Source organism: Gadus chalcogrammus, chromosome 16, assembly GCF_026213295.1.
Source record: "Gadus chalcogrammus isolate NIFS_2021 chromosome 16, NIFS_Gcha_1.0, whole genome shotgun sequence".
Lineage (NCBI taxonomy): Eukaryota > Metazoa > Chordata > Actinopteri > Gadiformes > Gadidae > Gadus > Gadus chalcogrammus.
The window spans coordinates 13,221,256-13,239,704 of record NC_079427.1 but is presented as its reverse complement, the minus strand read 5'-3'; the positions used below and the strand labels follow the sequence as shown (position 1 = coordinate 13,239,704).

The window sequence follows — 18,449 nt, the reverse complement described above, 5'->3', positions numbered from 1 at the left end:
GTCAAATTCCGCTCTTATTTAAGTTAAGATAAGATAATACTACAAGAATTTGGGTTTGTTGTTTTAAAGAATCTCCCACTGAATACGAAACAAAAATGTCATTCTTCACAGTGAAAAAACAACAGGAATGACATGTGGACAAACTGATGAGCATCTCTCTCCCTGTGGTTTGCCAGTGTCGGATGGTGTGCAACGATGTGTCCGCTGAGACCATGTACGACGTCCTCCACGATACCGAGTACCGACGCAAGTGGGACTCTAGTGTCATCGAGACCTTCGACATCGGAAGACTCACCGTCAACACTGATGTTGGATACTACTCATGTATGTGAAAAACATGCACTGGCACACAGACACACAGACACACAGACAAAGACACAGAAACAGACACAGACACATACATTCACTCACTCACTCACTCACTAAATCACTCACTCACGCACACACACATAGGCCCGAAAGGGCATGCACACACACACACACACACACACGCACGCACGCACGCACGCGCGCACACGCACATGCACAAACATGTATGTGGATGTAGACGAACATGCACAGATGTAGCCCAACACCAATCCTTTCCTCCTCTGTTACAGGGAAATGTCCCAAGCCTCTTCGCAACCGTGACGTTGTCACACTTCGCTCCTGGCTGCCGATCGGAAAAGATTACATTATCATGAACTACTCAGTCAAGCATTCGGTGAGTACTACACATTACGAGCATTACGAGCATTCCAAGTGCCGTTGCTTTCGTTGTCGTCATTAAGTGTTATGTATGGATGCCCGGATTTACGAGTGATCGTCAGTATCAATGCCACTGGGTCATAGGTTGTAAAGTCCAGATCTTCTCTTCGGCATAGTGAAGCAGTTTGAGCCATTAAGTAGTGTTAAGTGTTGGGTGCAGTCCAAATTGGAAGAGTACTTCTCTTTCTAGCTGTCCTGGACCTTGTTAGAAATTGAACGGAGCATATTGGATGGATGGATTCCACTCGACTTCTCTTTGTGACTCTCAGGTCCAGTCCAGTGTTTGGGGTTGTTGATATCACACTGCTCGATACAGTTGAGTGTCTTATAAATCATGTAGTACTGGTGTATACACCTAGAGGCTTGGAAATCGATGTTTTGGATTTTGTTGCCAAGTAAGGATATTTACTACCCTCAAAATGCTTTCTTATTTAGCACGAATCACGAATCAGCTTACTTTTTCTACTAGCAACAAACTCTCTCTCTCTCTCTCTCTCTCTCTCTCTCTCTCTCTCTCTCTCTCTCTCTCTCTCTCTCTCTCTCTCTCTCTCTCTCTCTCTCTCTCTCTCTCTCTCTCTCTCTCTCTCTCTTGTTCTCGCTCTCGCTCTCGCCTCTCTCTCTTTTTCTTTTTCTTTCTCTTTCTCTTTCTCTTTCTCTTTCTCTCTCTTTCTCTCTTAACTTCCTACTTTGTCTTCATTGCTCTCTTTCCCTCCCTCTGCTGTCATTCCATTGCTGTCTATCCTTGTCTCTACCTCTTTAATCAACTGCTTACTGAAGGATGTGGCTTCTCATGTGACTTTTGGCTATACACTTCCGCCTTAACCTTCCGCATTCTTGCAGTAATTAGTGGTCAGGAACAAGTTAGTGTGGCTATGTGTGTGTGTGTGTGTGTAGGGTTGTGTGTGTATGTGGGGGGGAGGGGTGTGTGTGGGTCTGTCCCTCGGTCTATGATTTCTTGTGTGCGTCAAGGTCAGTTTGATAAGCAATCGGGGCTGGAAACCACCATCATAGTTTCCACTCATGACATTATAACTGCTCTCTCCTAAACAGTTCAGAAAAGCAGATGAACTGTGCTCAGCCAATGAAGATTGGCACTGGGCTTCATTACCTGGTAGCCCGATGCCACAGGCTGACACTGTTTAAATAACTTTGTCACGCATGCAAAAAATATGTCTTGCTCGTATTTGATTACAGAGAGTTATCAGGAAGACCAAACTCGATTTTGCTGTAACACACGCTTTTCAACATTCCGGAATTATGATATGACAAATATTTGTCTCTTGCACACTCACGCATGTCGCCTGATTATTATTCTTGCACGGTCCAGATCCTGTTCATTATCTTATCTTAACTCCACTTCCCCAAAAATACCTCATATCATGTAGTCTGCACATGGACTGGCCCTCATGGTGCAAGAGTGATTATGAACAAAATCAGCCGTCTTGGTTCTAGAGCAATCCTCAGTAGCTGTAGTCCTGTGCCCGGGTATGTGGGGGTGTACAGCACATGCTGATATTTTGCATGTTCAGCCAGTGTGTTAATGTGGAGGTGAAAGCAATATGCAGGCCTGGCGAGTAGCACTGTAACAGGATAAAGTGGTTTGCGTAAAGGCCCCCTAAGCTGATGCTGGGGCCTTGGGCTTGAGTGCTGCATATTGTGCTCCTTAAGTGCCCCAGTGCAGACCGGCTGCCCCAATAACAACAGGCCCTTGGGTGGCGGTTACCGCTACTGTTCCATCAATGATGCACCTTATAATCTGATACACAAAGCAGTCAGCAGTCAAGAGGGTTTTGCATAGTGTGTGTAGTTATGTGTACGTGTGTGTGTGTGTGTGTGTGTGTGAGTGTGTGTGTGTGTGTGTGTGTGTGTGTGTGTGTGTGTGTGTGTGTGTGTGTGTGTGTGTGTGTGTGTGTGTGTGTGTGTGTGTGTGTGTGTGTGTGTGTGTGTGTGTGTGTTTGTTTGTGTATCACTATTTGTGTATGTGTTTGTGTGTTTCTCGATATCCGCAAAAGAAACAAATTAATCTCTGTCACTATTATCCTCTTCTGGAACGTACATGCATTCACCGTGGAAGCTGTCTGCCATGACTTACTGCATTCTGAGATTGAGATTGTGTGTGTGTGTGTGTGTGTGTGTGTGTGTGTGTGTGTGTGTGTGTGTGTGTGTGTGTGTGTGTGTGTGTGTGTGTGTGTGTGTGTGTGTGTGTGTGTGTGTGTGTGTTCCCCCTGCAGAAATACCCTCCTAAGAAGGACATGGTGCGAGCGATTTCCGTTCAGACTGGTTACATGATTCAGCATCAGGGACCCAATCATTGTGTCCTCACATACCTAGCCCAGGTAGATCCACGAGGTAAGACATGCACACGGATCCACACAAATGCTTGCACGCACACACAAATACGCACACAGAATTACACTAATGACATCCATTGCATCCAAATGCTCCTACATGTATTCTACATGAAACATGTAGGAGCATTTGTCATTTGGAGAGGATATGGCTATGGATATGGATATTCCAACTGAAAAAAGGGCTGTGTGTCAGTATAAAGATAGCATGAAGATAGCATTTCCATTTTAGAGAAAATATTCCTCTTTTCGTGTGCCTCAAGTCGTAATGAGTAATTCCTCCTGTGCTCTTCTTTCTAAAGGAGTCACCATAGTAACTATATGAAGGACAGGGTCCCTTTTTCTTCTCTCTACCTGTCTGCATATCTCTTCATTCCATCCTCCTTCATTTCGGTCCACCATCTTTCACTCTCGCTCTCTTGCAAGGTCTTTCTGTAAACTCCCTATCCCAGTTAGTTAACCTATAATGATGAGAAAACAATAAACCTTCCCCCTTGATTCAGTTTCCATCCTGTCTAACCTCTCTGTCTCTTCCTCTGCAGGTTCTCTCCCCAAATGGGTTGTAAACAAGTCTTCCCTGTTCCTGGCTCCTAAAGTAAGTAAATCACACACTCACACACGCATGCACACACACTCACCCATGAACGCACTAACACGCATGCACACACACACACACACACACACACAAACACAAGCTCACGAACACACACATACACACACAGACATGCTCACATACACACATACACACACCCACACAACCCACATTATGTGTGATGTGTTTGTTTTTGTGTGTGTTTGTTTGTGTGTGGGTCTGTGTATGTGAACAGAGGCATGTGTCTGTGTGCACGTGGGTGTGCACACACATATATACACAGATACCCGGCTGTGTATGGCTGCACACGGCCGCATGTGGAACACTTAGGGGTAAAAGAGGGGTAAAAGAGCTCACAGGAGCTTCTTGGCGATGGCGATGTCCCCTGGCGCTGGGTTCCAAAAATGGCAGCATGTGCACCACAGACCCACAGGGACACTAGTCACGACACACAGTAACATCATGACGGTTCGGTTGACTTGGCTCAGCTGTGTACCAGGGTATTCAGTTAGCATTATTATCTGGAGACTGCTGCTAATGCTACTGCCATAGTAGCAGCAGTTTGTCCACTGAGTCCCTTTTGAGATGCTTCATCCATTAGCCATTCCAGGCCAAGAGTGTGTTTTAGTTTTTACAATGCATTGAAAAGCACACCTTAGGAGAAGAAGGCTGAGCAACGTAAAAAACGCTCTGTTGTGCACTTTCTGTCACTGTTATTTGGTCAAAATGTGTTTTGTTAGTTAATTCATTACACTACAGCGTCAGAAAGAGTATGATGTTGGCTATTTAAGTGATGCAGTTTCGCAGATGGTTTCCTACCAATAGAACATGCATGTGTGCGTGTGTGTGGTTGTGTATGCTTATGTGTGTGTGTTTGTGTGTTTTAGAGGTTATCCCTCTCACCATCAACAGTAAACATTCTTAAATGTGTCTCATCTGTTTCATGCCCACTGTAGGCAATGAAGAAGATCAATAAAGCATGTCTCAAATACTCAGAGTGGAAGCAGAGACACAACAAAGCCTATAAGCCATGGCTCTTCCCAGAACAGACTACATTACCCATCATCCCACTCTGCGAGCTCAGCGTCCAACGTGCCGACAGCCTGGAGAACATTGACGAGAGCTGCCTGGCTGAAACCGGGGAGAGGGAGAGGGACAGCGATTAGCATTAGCATCGCACACACACACACACACACACACACACACACACACACACACACACACACACACACACACACACACACACACACACACACACACACACACACACACACACACAAACACACACACCCAAATACACACTTACATATTGGCTTGTATAGAGGTGTATGGCATACTACACGCACACACACACACATGATGCCCGGAGGCAAACACAATTGGGTGCACAGTACACATTCATACACGCATTGATTGATGCATCATAGGATTAGCTGATGCCTGCTCAAACACACAGAGATGCACACACTTTCATGTTAATACGTACACACACACCTTCATGTGAACAGACACACTTAGAACATTTGTTGAATACATTTGAAGTTATATAGCTATTGATTTTATTTTATATTTTACTAATCAAGCAGCCATGAATAGTTGAATTGTCTTGAGCCCCAATATAAATATCCAGTGATTAATACATTTTCAATATATAAGACAGATGACACAGACGTTGCTCATCTCCTCCCAAGTTCAGTGCAATGCACACCTCATCACATCAGTTTCCAATCAGAACTAAGTGTAATACCAAACGTGTTGGGATGTTACCACACAATGGTTACCATTACCACTGAGCTTGCTAGCAAAGTGAGACGTGGGAATTGCAGTGACCAATTATGCTTTATAATTCTAATTCATATGGATGAGTTTCTCATTGCAGCTCCCCATGCCAACACACACACACACACACACACACACACACACACACACACACACACACACACACACACACACACACACACACACACACACTGTACACATACAGTAGACAAATATAAAATAGACAAGGAGTCTCCTTCTGTCTTTCTTAACGCATTAGGTCTTGTTTCCCTGTTTTTTCTTTTGTTTTTCCAGAACACACATTCATGAGCTCACACAGTGTGTATTTTATCCCAGAGATGTATGAATGTATGTAGAGTTTGAAATGTAAACACAGATTCCTAACAAAGATTTTAAAATTCTTTCACGAGCGATCCGAGTCATTCTTTGTGCGTATGTGTGTTTGAATGTATGCGTGCTTGCAAAAGTGTTTGTGCGTGCATGTCAAGTTATGGATTACCTTTAGCGTTTGTGCTTGTGCTGCACCTTAAAACAAATGTTTACCTAATGGCTGACCTGATGGAATCATTTTATGGGTCTCTTTTATGTTTTATCTCACACACACACAGTAGTGCAGTACACATACACACGTAGCAGCACTAACTGAACCACCATTATTGAAGCATTTACGTATCAGTCCCTAGGGACACATAACCTATTGACAAATTGTGTGTGTGTATGTGTGTATTTCCAACATGTGTGTGTGTGTGTGTGTGTGTGTGTGTGTGTGTGTGTGTGTGTGTGTGTGGTGTGTGTGTGTGTATGTGTGTCTGTCTGTTGTATGTGCAGATGCATTTTCTCTGCGTGTGCCGTCATGTAGTTCGGTTTTAGGATCCCCCTAACTGTTGGCATGGCAACTCAGCAGCAAAGGAAGAGCGAGAGAGAGAGAGAGAGAGAGAGAGAGAGAGAGAGAGAGAGAGAGAGAGAGAGAGAGAGAGAGAGAGAGAGGGGAAGCGGGAGAAAGAGAGACAGCAAGAGAGAGAGAGAGAGAGGATGAAAGGCCTGATGTCAGATGATGCGACTTAATGCAGGGTATCCTCCTCATTATCTCACACCACGTGCACACACACAATAACAAGGGCTATCATTTGAACGTCTTGGGGAAAACATTATCTGGATGACCAACCACACATAAAATATACATCACACAGGAGAATATACCCACGAAAATAGCATTTAAGGGTATACAAGACAACATGGGATCTTGTCTGACTAAAAATGTATCAGGGGCAGGAGAAGAGGAAGCACATATTCAGAGCTAAACATTCGTTTTTGATGTGTGGTTTTGTGTGAGTGTTTGCACATGGTGCTCGCATGAAAAAATAACGGGGAAACAGTGTGTAAGACGGAATGTAACGACTGACCAATGTCGTACCCCCTGCTTAACCCTCCAAATTAAATTAAACCTACAAAGGGGAAATGTTCTTTTTCTCTCTCTCTGTTGCTCTCTCTCTTTACTACCCTCTCCTCCGGCCCTCAGCTCTTAACACACATTACTACCTATCAACCATCAATCTTCAGCCCCTTAATGAGTATTCTGGCTCACACACACATGCCCTGATGTGTGTGTGTGTGAGAGGGATGACTGTTTGTTTGTCATGATTTTGTGTGTGTGTGGGTGCATGTGTGCGGGAGTGTGGGTCTCCGAACCACATGGCCAAATGATAAATCTCTATTGTCTTGCACCCACCTCCACAGAAGAAGACACACAGGACATGACGTCCTGTGTGTGTCTCTGTGCGTACGTGTGTGTGTGTGTGTGTGTGTGTGTGTGTGTTTCTGTGTCACAATACCACCCCCACAGTAACCCGGCCCACCAGAGCTGATAGACTACTGATGACTCACCGCCCCCCCCCCCTCCTCGCCTCGCCCACCCTCTCTCCCTTTATCTCATCCACTCCCCCCCCTCTTTACAGTCATTTACAGTCACTCTTTTCAGCCCATTCAATGCCACCCCCCCCCCCCCCCCCACACACACTCCTTCTCAACTCCCCTTGCCGTGTATCTATCAATCTGTTTTGTTCATCTCTTATCCTCTTGTGTCCCTGCTCCTCATCTCCTCCTCCTCCTCAGGGATCTCACACCCCTACCTCCATTTGACTCCCCTCCTCTCTCACTCTTTCTCTCCACCCTGCATTCTATCATTTCTGACAGGCGTCGCTTGTAGGGGTTTCCGTCTGATCTATCTTGAGCCATTAAAGTCCTTGCTTATTCGTTGTCTTCGTCGACGTATTGATGATGTGCTTCCTCTTCAGAACTCATTTGGATCCCTGAGGTACACTGGCAAAACTGTGCATGGAAAACGCTTCAGGCACACAAACAATGCGCGGTGTCATACGTCATGTCCTCCGGGATGGGCTCTGTGTGATCACTAATGGCCCGAGAGAATACCGTAGTAAGGATCACCTTGACGTAAAACACATGAGTCACTTTGTATTCGTCTTTTTAATGCTTTTTAAAACAAAGAACAACAGTGAGTGACAAGTAGGCTTGAGGTTTATGGACAGGGAGGCTTAATCTTACACAGTATTTAGTTACTTATTTAGTTTGACATTGGAGTTCATCATGCATTCCATTATTTCATTCGATCACACTTTTCATTCAACCACATTCTAGAACACATACAAACTGCAATCGAATTAAACATGGTACATTGGACTGACTGAATTTCAGCAGTGACTAGGATTAGCTTAAGTGTAAATAAATAATAGGGTTTCATAGTTTATGTCAAGACCACAGTGTCTTGCCTTTCTGCAGTAAACTGTTTCTGAAGCCCTAACCCATCTAATCAAATTAAAAGGCTTGATGGGATTCTTACGTTTTGCTTTTATGTGTAATTTAACTGCAATAGCAAGGCATTTTTTGTCGTTTTATTAGATTAGTAGGCCTAGTACTTGTTTCGGTCTGTCCCATGATAGAATGGCACATGGGCAGGCAGGCCCTGCACTTATGACTCATATTCGTATGATCATTGGCTGACCTCTAGTGGTCTCTAAAGGCCAGTGACAGTTTAGGAAAAACAAATGATCCAGGTGGTTTATCATCACTGATACAACATTTAACAATTCACACGCACTCGCTGACACTGCGGTTACCAAGCACATGGCTAGTGTATGTGACTTGACCACATAGTCTGTATAGTTCGTTCTATTCATCTGTTTACATCCCAGGATGCACGCCCATTAAAGTTTGTAGAGGGAACACAATATTGATCGTTTTGCTGTAGTGGCCTAAAAAGGGAACGAGGTGGGTGCCCTTCGCATTCTGGCTGTCACGTGACGGTGTGGTCTGGGCGACAGTGAGGTTGCGACCGAGCACCACCACCACTGCTTCTCCTCCGCTGGCTGGACAAACATGTTAGACCCATACCGTCGTCTCGCTCTTATCGTCAGCCAGTCATTCGTCCAAAACCCTGTAGCCCACGGTTTGGAGTACTTACCAAGATTTGAAGGTGAGGAAAATACTCCCGAATTACATGTGTTTATCACCAAAACTCATTTTCAACCAATTTTGTAGTCTCTGCTTTCCTCCCGAAACAACTCGAAATTATTAAAACTAATATTTACCATACGGATTAACCATTAACCAACTCCTGGTTAAATGTTCGCAAAGATTGGTGGGAGTAGATGCTTGTTCAAATTGGAATCAGGTTTACAACTGTGAAATGTACGTTAGTTCTGCATACTGTGTTATCATGAAAAGCCGCTATCTTTCCTCGGTAAACCTTCCCTCGGAAGGAATATGCACGGAATGGACGCCGACGCGTTTGTTTATCCTGTTTATTTATTTTTTGGGGGGGGGGGGGTGTTCCTCGACAACCCGTTCATGATGTGACTGTTAACTTCTCCACTTCCCAGTGTTTGAATGTATAATGTGTTTGTCCTCCCGCTCCGACTTCTGTTAGGAGCAGTTACCACAGCCGAGTAAACTCATGACTTGCCAGTGATGCTTTATTGTGGATGCACGTCATGTTGTGCGTTAGCACCTTGCACAGAACCGGGTTGTAGGCCTACTCCCAGCCCGTTACTATTTTCAACATGTCAGGGTCAAAGCATCGGCTCACCACAGTACTCATGGCCACAACCTCTTGTTGTATTTCCTTACATTCAAATATGTTACTTTGCCAGAACTTTAGAGGAACTCCAAATTAAGGTTTTTTTTGGGGGGTTCATGCAACACTTTCTAATTCCTTTTTTTTTTCTTTACTTTTGAGCATTTCTTGGACAATGCTTGGCAATAACTGTTTGTATACATTGTATGCAAAAAGCAGATATTGTATATTTTGTCTATAGGGTTGTGATCACTTTTATTCATTTTGCAGGCGATTATATTTAAATATTGAGCTACATCTAATACATTACCTATCCACTGAAGCAATATAAAGTAAGTTAAATTAAAAATAGGATTTAGCATTTGTTCTTCCGCCTTGGCTTTTTTTTTTTTTACCATATCAGAGAATAGACTAAACTGGTATGTCCTTGGAGGTTCTCACTTATGTTTTGAACGACAAATTCCAGCTGAATACCTTTTTAAATATCATGTGTTTTGTCCTCTCACTCTCACTCTCTCTCACTCTCTCTCTCTCTCACACTCTCTTTGTCTCTCTCTCTCACACTCTTTGTCTCTCTCACACTCTTTGTCTCTCTCTCACACTCTCTCTCACACTCTTTGTCTCTCTCTCACACTCTCTCTCACACTTTGTCTCTCTCTCTCACACTCTCTCTCACACTCTTTGTCTCTCTCTCCAACTACAACTCACCCCTGAGTCACACTGAGTTGTGAAGTGAGTGAAACAGGAACTATAGCAAATGCAATGGGCCACTACTGTTAGTCAGATTGCTCATAGCTAAACATGTTTTGTGGTTGTGAGCAGAGCAATTGTGAGCGAAAAATACCAAAATTGCATTGTCCATGACTCTTTCATTCCCAAATTGCACGTCTCATCATTCACAGTCTGCCGATGATGACTTGATATCTTGCTCTCAAAAGGGGTCAGCCAGATACAGGAAGCTGTGAAAGGAAGTTGAGTGGGCAGTCCACATTCTTGAAATGCATAAATTAGCTCTAGAAAATGACATTCAGCAGGATAACAGCATAGTGTGTTGAAGGTAACCATTTTAAGGGTCTCCCAGTTAATTGTTGTGGCATTTTCATGTACAGCAGCTGTGCGGTTATTGGTGGCAGTTATTTCAGTGAAAGTTTAGGGCAATCACAATCACTTTTATATACTTTTCATAAATGTTCTTGTAGGATTATCTGATTTCTTGCTAAGCAATTAGTGTCTTAATAACATAATTTAGGCTCAGTCCAATAAATGTCTTCTTTTCAGATACAAACTTGTGGTTTAAGATACAAAAAACATATCAGTACCTATAGCGCAGGGAATTATTGGACCTATTATAACACACAAGGCTTGACTCGTGTGTTATAATAGCTTGCTAGTTTAGTCTTCTTCTACAGGTCTATGTCAGAAAGCCTTCCGCTGTGGTTATCGTGGTTAACACACACACACACACACACACACACACACACACACACACACACACACACACACACACACACACACACACACACACACACACACACACACACACACACACACACACACAGAGAAACGGATACTTTTTCGCCTACTGGATTTTTATAAAAAGCTTTTCTGTTCAGCTATTTACTTGATGCAACCATGTTATTTGTTTTAACCACATTTGATGGGTGTTCACTCCTATGTTAATATTAAATAATAACCAGAAATGACCTTAAATGGGAAACAGATAACAGGAAATGGGGAGAAGGTCAAGGGGCTGTGGATGAGAGGGAGTTGAATTAAGTGGGAGGGTCCATTCTGTACTGAAAAGCAGAAGGTCTGAAAGCAGTAGGGATGGAAATGAAGTCTATAATTAGCCTATTGTTTAAAATGTTGAATGCCTAGACAAAAAAAGAAAGAAAGTGTAACATTGAAAAACATGCAATACATTTATATTTTTTACAAAGATCTGAGACATATCATGTCTTTGTTTTCCGATTTCCCCAAGTCCTAATGGAATTTAAGAACTGTGCCATACATTCCCAGTCGCTTAGTGTGTCCGCAAGGCCGAGTCACAAGACTCGTGATTTACAGTCCCAATTTGAAGAATGAGGCTAAACCTCTAGAACAACACTTCCCCTGTGTTCTACGTCCCGTAACATTAGTCAGAAATTCTCTTCCACACTGACTTCAACAAGCCAAAAAATAACAACATTTTCATTAGAATGCTGCAGTTGATACTTCCTCATGGAAATAGAAGGTTGAATGTAAACAATGTTGTTTGCGACTCCCCACTGATTCGTACTGCTGTTGAAAGAGGTTTCTGCATTGGGGCAGAAACCTCTTTCACAACAATGTTTGTTTCCCTGTCCTAACAAGCAGGCCAAGGTGATGAGCAGATTTAATAAGTGGAAGGAGCATGTAAACATTTATCTGTGATAACACACTGACAGGTCTGACAGTCATTATGATCTAGATGCCCACTCTACTTAGGATCAGCTTTAGCCTGCCACTGGCTTACCTGATTTAAACTCTCTAAAACATTCAGCGGGCCTACGCAGAATTAAAAAAACATTGTTTCGTACAAAGTTTGCACAATTGGTCATTTACGATTGGAAATGTATGGTCATATAACGCAATGTCCTAAGATAGCTGTAGTATTCAAAATGTGCTGTATTCAAAAATGCTTAACACACGAAAAGGTCATAACCTCGCCTATTTAAATGCAGCTGACGTGTTCTGTTTGCAGAACCATTTTGAACTTTATGTTGCCATTGGGATGATAAAGAGCTGAAAATATATTGGAGGAAGTGGAAGCCTTTGATTCTCTAATCTCTATCTCTTCCGGCCTGAACAGGCTTCTCGTACGTGTGACGTCAAACCTGATGTGATGATCCTGATTACATATCAGGATCATCACATCAGGTTTGACGTCCCTCATGTATTCGGGAAGTGTGTCTTTCACTCGCATACTCTCTCGCTCGCTAGCTCGTGCACACACACACACACGTACGCACAATTCTCTGACGGGCAATCTATTATACAGAGATGGGGTGTGATTATAACAGTGGGGCTGAAACAGGGAGAGCGAGGACGACTTTGAGAAAGCTTGGACGGTAAATTCATGTTGAACAAAGTGCTTGGAAATTCTCCAATGTGTAAACAAACACCAAGTAGTCTATTTTGGGTTTCTAGAAAGCGTTCAGATATGGCAGCAATAGTAAGGCCAGCTTCTGGTCCTAATTGAAGATAATTATATTTTCATTTCTTAAATTTTCCCACACAACCGCCCCCTTTCCGATTGCACGCACACACACGCACACCATGGCTGGCTGGTAGAATACGTGGCCTTGCATTGAGCACCTTGACCATATGCTGCTTCGTTTCCTCATAATTTTGTCTGCAGTGTTTGTTCATGTGCATGCTTTTTTGTGTCTGTGTGTCTGTGTGCGTGCTTGCGTGCTTGCGTGCGTGCGTGCGTGAATGCTCGCCTAGGCAACAGAATGCCCCATTGTTAAGGCAACACAGAGACGCTGTTTATAGAGTTGAACACAGAATAGGAGAGACTCAAAGGGATTGGAGAGCAGAATGTGACCCATGTGCTACACAGAAAAGGGCCCAGGAACACAAAAGTGTTGTTCTGAAAGTGTTTGTAGACCGTTCAGTTCATGCAGTGTCATGAATCACAAGATATTTTCCAGACCAAACATGTTGACAAGAAATGCTGTGTGTGAACTCCTCAAATGTGTGAACTCTTCAAACTCACTGAAGAGTTCACAGTGTCACTGAGGAAAGTAATAAGAGGACGATGAGGCTATGAGCTGAGAGAGTGTGTGTGTGTGTGTGTGTGTGTGTGTGTGTGTGTGTGTGTGTGTGTGTGTGTGTGTGTGTGTGTGTGTGTGTGTGTGTGTGTGTGTGTGTGTGTGTGTGTGTGTGTGTGTGTGTGTGTGTGTGTGTTTCCAGTACTACATTAGGCATCATGTTTTCTTATGCAACATACAATTTGTCTTGCCATAGTTACATTTTAAAAGCCATGGTGGCTAATGTTACACGTTTGCCTCATTTGTCATGTGGCCCATCAATAACACTTGCATTTGGCTTGTTCCTCAATTCAAAAATTAGGAAGTTAATTTTGTCCGGTGATGGGAGTATGAAGTACCATGCAGGGCTTCTTATACTACTAACTCTATTATCTATGTTAATCTGTTTGTAATTGTATTGTCGTTGTAATTATTGTTTAAGTGTCATACAGCTACGCAGAAATTATTGATTTTGTAGTTTGTAACTACTTTGACAATCCTATCTGTGTTGATTCGGAACGGACCAGGAACTAAAAATACATTGGAGAAGTTGACATTTACAATGAACAATGCAGGCATCCTCACTTCATAATTTTAGCAAGTGTTTGCAAATTTAAACAGTTGGTTGCTAGTTAGGTAGTGGTGACTCAGGACAGGTTAATAGAGGAGATCATGACTAAGGGCTGGAAATGAATTATTAACAAAATAGTTTAAAAGTTAAACAAAGAAAAAAAAAAAAAGTTAAGAAAGATAAAATGAAGCTTTTTTTAAATGGAAGTCAAAACTGTATGTTGAAATCTGGTATGGAGCTGAAAGTGCAGAGGTGCATAAAATATGGCCCAGACTATCAAGCCCATCAACAACCGGGTAAATAGGATAACCTTCTCATACTTTTTAAAACAGTGAGTATTGTACACAATCTCGAATATATGTTTGATTTAATAATGGTATTTTTGAAAATGCATTACGCACTTCTTAAATCTTAAAAATGAACATCCTGCCATACAGACTCAGAGACTGGTCTTACAGACATATGTGTGTAATGTGTGAATAACTGCATTGGGCCGACTGTTGCCCAGAGATCTTGTGCCTGCTGCTCTGTTTATAACCCCAGCAAAATATAATTGGCAAACCTATAAAAATCTATCTATTTTTTTCTATTTATGCTGACAGTATGGCAAATTAAAAAGCATAGTCAATGAAAACATAATCAAAAGCCCTTTTTCTCATTTTCATTCTGCATTGCTTTTAGAAAGGTTTCCTGGGTTGGAATAGTTTTGTTTTACTTCTTGCCGTAGGATAGAAGGAACCTGGGGATAATTTCTCGCAAAAATCTGACAGTTGTTCTGTGGATTTTGCATAATTCTTGAAAGAATGCTATGTATCACCTGAACAAATTTCTTCATATCTGTCTTAGTCATGTATGTTCTTTGTCTTTCACAGCTGGTTTGCACGAAGAAATGACCTGAAGAGTGATCCATCGCATCCACCACCGCACAAGAAAGACAGACAGACGCGCAACCGAACGCACGCCCCTACTCATCGACCATGTCCCAGTCTGAGATGTGTGTGTCTGTGTGGGACTGGCTGTGTGCCCTGCGTCTGGAGCAGTACTGCGACGCCTTCCAAGACTTCGGGCTGCTGACGCTGGGGCAATGCCAGAGCCTCTCTCTGGAACAGCTGGAGAGTCTGGGAGTCACGCTGCCGGGACACCGGCGACGCATCTTGGCCAGCCTGCACAAGTCCCAGTCCCCTACCCACCCTCCTCCCCATCAGCAGCCAGACACACAGGGCTCCCCGAGGCCCCGTCCCAACCAAGCCGTCGCGGCGGAGGAGGTGGCGGCGCAACAGCAGGGGAGGGGAGCAGCCCTGTGCCCCAAGCCGCCCCAGAGGGAGAGACCCGTGCCCGTCCCGCCCGATAGAGAGAGGCCCGTCCCAAAGGAGAGGAGGGAAGTCCTGCCTGTCCCCAGGGAGAGGCCGAGGCCTACCCCCCGGGAGAGGGCCGCACGCTCCTCGGAGAGGTCCGGCTCGGAGGAAGGGAGGGGGGACTCCGGGGAGGAGGGGAGGACGCCCCGGCTGCAACGGGATAGGCAGAGAGCCCGGACAGTAAACGAGGCAGATGGAGGGCCGGAAGAGGGGAGGCCAAGGCCCGTGCCCAGGGAGAGGACTAAGCATAGCGCCTCTTGCCCTGAAGATGCCGGCAGCGACCCTGCCTTGCCCCCCATCCCCCCAAGGAGCACCCCCAACCGCCCACCTCAGCGCTTCACCCTCCCCACCCCCAGCCCCCCCGTGCCAGTCCCCGCTGGCTCATCTCCACCCCCCAGCAGCAGGACCCCTCCGCCCCCCGACGTTCCCAGCAGGAGCCAGGGCCCCAGCCTTCACACCACCCCCACCCTCCAGACCCCTCCCCCCATCACACAGACGGCCGTCCAGCCTCCTGGTTCCCCCGCCCCCCCGCCCTCCCCCCTTCCACGGCCCAAGACATTGGCTCTGCTCCCCCCACTCGCTCCTCGGAGGGGGGGCGGCGGCGAAGGGAGAAGGACTTCGCCCGCCTCTCCCGCCACCACCCCGCCTTTACCCCGCTCCTGCTTGTCGTCATCCACTGCCTCCTCTGCATCCTCCTCCTCCTCCCCAACCTCCACCTCCCCTTCCTCCAACTACTCCCTACCACCAGAGTTGAAGGCCGAGATTGTTGCCCCACCCCTGCCTCCTAAAGCCAGCCCGGCTCCGGCAACATCCCAGATGTCCTGGCCCCGGGAGAGGGTGCAGCTCTCCAGGTTTCGGCGTGGCCACAGGTGAGATTTCACTTGCTTACCTGCCCAGCAACTGTTCCATTATGATATCTTTTTTTGGCGGGGGATGTTTTTAATGCTGATCTAATGAGGTTTCCCTTTTATGTGAAGTCATTTACTTTAATGGTTGTTTGAGTCTTTCAGAAGTATTTAGCACAGTTTACTAGACGGGCTTGACAAACCACAGTTGGTTCCAATTCCCAATGTGAAACAACGCTGCCATCTAGTGGATACATTTTCTAACTGCTTGTGTTCCTACTTTGAGTCATATAAGAGATTTTGATGATAGAATGTGAGCAGTACATTTAAAAATAGTTTATTGATTGATTAAGCTTGACTGATTGAGCTTGATTAAAATCATGGCAGAGACGGATTATTTCAGTTGTGTGGGGGGTCATGTTTAGGACCAATCTCTCTCTGTGCTTGGGTTGACATTATTTGGGGTGCATATGTGTCTGCATGTCAGTGGGGTTATTCGTCTATTAGTTTATGTTGTCACTAAAAAGGAAAGTGTAAGGGCCGAGATTCATGGTTTGTTTGTGAAAACACTTATGCTGGTTATAAGGTTATTTTTATATTAAATGTTACGTTTTGGTTCTCTGCTCTCATTCAAATGAGAGATGAGCTGTGGAGAAGGTCAGGAAGTGAAACGGAGCAATAGCCGTTGGTCTGCATTGGGTATCAGCTGTGAGACGGATAGAAAAATGCAACAAGAGGAAGAACTTAGCAAAGAAAGTGAGCTGTATACTCGGAAGTACTTTCAGATGTTCTACTCGTCATGTCTGCGCACTCACTCCGTTTCCACACATGCGCGTCTCCTCCTACATATTCTAGTAAGCCAGCCGTTTCCTCTTTGCTCTTCCTTCCTACATGTTGTCTCTTTCTCTGTTATTTCTCTGAGCTTTGAAACATGCCAGGACAGGTAAGACTAGATCCTATACTTTACTTCTCCTTTCTTTTTTTTGTTCTGCTTTGCCGGCTCCCTCTCCCCCTTTTGGCTCTGATTTTGCTGCAAGCATTTACACCACGTTGTGTGTGTGTGTTAATAGGTTGTCAAACTTGCCTGGTGTGGCTGTGATCTGCTCTGGACTGTATCAGTGATTGTTTCTGATAAGATACAGGGCCGTATGCTAATCAAATGGTTAATTGTAATGCAAATTAGTTCCTGATTTCAAACAGGATTTTGAAAAAGGTCAACGCTCTTGTGGTATAAACTTGCATGGATTGGGTGCACTTTGAAAGGATAATTAATAGGGACGCTTATTTTTAATTAATTGTATTTGTTTGTAAATGTCTTACGTTTATTGTGAGAAGAAAATAGTTGGCTTGGCTTTAAAAAAAAGTGGTATAAATGTTACTGAACTGGGCTGCCACAGTTGTTTGTTTATTTGGAAATGCTTAACCACTTTGGCATGGCGATTGAAAACCAGCCTCATTAAAGCTGGAGGCACTACTTCACAACATTGACATCGTGTGTTGCTCTCACAAGAACAACAACATTTCGTTTTGACAATCCAATGTCTCACGGCTCGCCCCTAATAGATCCCTGTTGTTGTTCCCAGCGCCTCAATAGGTCACGTGTAAAGCATACAAAGAATTGTCAACTGGTGGCAGTTCATTTATGTTCTAAAGCGGAGTGGTTGGAGGACAGCTGCTTGGAGCCACTTACCCTTCACCTTCCAACGTCTTTCCTAGTCTTTCTTGCCGTATATAAATCTTGATCATTTTCTTAAGGGGAAGTGAACAGGAGGGAAGAAGAAAAGACGGAACTTTCACAATACTGGATCACATATGATTTCACGATTGTCCCGCTCACATAATTCCCACGTGCATTTGACATCTTCGCTTTGCGTTGCACAAGTAAACAAATTAATCAGAATCTTTCCAAATAACTTCTCTCAGCATAGATCCAACAGATCTTCAGATCTGCTCATCATATTCAGACTCGGATGCAGTGGGATAGCCACCCACCTAATGTATGTTTGCTTGTACCTGTATGGTCTGCCTAATGTATGTTTGCTTGTAGAGTGGTATCCAAAGGTATTTGGTGTTTACCGCTGAGATTGTATGTAGACCTGGTAGGGTGCAGGCCCAGGCTTGCTTCCTGTATGCAGGTATCGGGAGCGAATGTTGAGTAAAGGGTAGGACCAAACCAGTTGGATTGTGCTGGAGCATGACGGCGTGAGGGTTTGTTTAACTGCTCAGGATCAGCATTTCTACATGTTCTTTAACAGGTAGTCGGTCAGCTTGGGATAGATCGAAACCGAAACGACAGCCGTCTCCATGGGCATTCCTGAGGCACAGATTGTAGCTTCTTGAAAGTAGCAC

The 18,449-nt window shown here is 44.4% G+C and overlaps 3 protein-coding genes across 5 annotated transcripts in view; all 3 read left to right on the top strand.

The window, feature by feature from the left end:
- stard10 (StAR-related lipid transfer (START) domain containing 10) overlaps positions 1-5,867 on the top strand; it is a 12,759-nt gene extending 6,892 nt beyond the window's left edge. Inside the window, exons 2-6 of the mRNA XM_056611857.1 lie at positions 177-324; positions 600-703; positions 2,979-3,096; positions 3,638-3,690; positions 4,644-5,867. Coding sequence (XP_056467832.1) covers positions 177-324; positions 600-703; positions 2,979-3,096; positions 3,638-3,690; positions 4,644-4,853 — 633 coding nt within the window. The 3' untranslated portion in view covers positions 4,854-5,867. The remainder of the gene's footprint in view (positions 1-176; positions 325-599; positions 704-2,978; positions 3,097-3,637; positions 3,691-4,643) is intronic.
- Positions 5,868-8,552: 2,685 nt separating this feature from the next.
- Positions 8,553-16,043, top strand: LOC130405619 (uncharacterized). The gene is made up of 3 exons (XM_056610796.1): positions 8,553-8,956; positions 14,773-15,769; positions 15,811-16,043. Exons 2-3 carry the CDS (start codon positions 14,878-14,880, stop codon positions 16,041-16,043), a joined length of 1,125 nt encoding a protein of 374 aa, XP_056466771.1. The 5' UTR covers positions 8,553-8,956; positions 14,773-14,877.
- Positions 16,000-18,449, top strand: part of LOC130406325 (arf-GAP with Rho-GAP domain, ANK repeat and PH domain-containing protein 1-like) — a 38,704-nt gene continuing 36,254 nt past the window's right edge. For 2 of the 3 annotated variants that reach the window (XM_056611837.1, XM_056611836.1), the window contains exon 1: positions 16,324-17,043. In XM_056611837.1, the coding sequence (XP_056467812.1) occupies positions 16,742-17,043 (302 nt within the window). In that variant the 5' untranslated portion in view covers positions 16,324-16,741. Of the gene's footprint in view, positions 16,125-16,323; positions 17,044-18,449 lie in introns of those variants that run through there. The other variant, XM_056611838.1, reaches the window with a different exon arrangement.

What these genes read in the sequence shown, in the direction of transcription:
- LOC130405619 (XM_056610796.1), top strand. Translation starts at nt 14,878, where the DNA reads ATGTCCCAGTCTGAGATGTGTGTGTCTGTGTGGGACTGGCTGTGTGCC. An exon ending in GACGGCCGTCCAGCCTCCTG is followed by an intron (nt 15,770 to 15,810) that starts GTTCCCCCGCCC and finishes CCACGGCCCAAG; the next exon opens with ACATTGGCTCTGCTCCCCCC.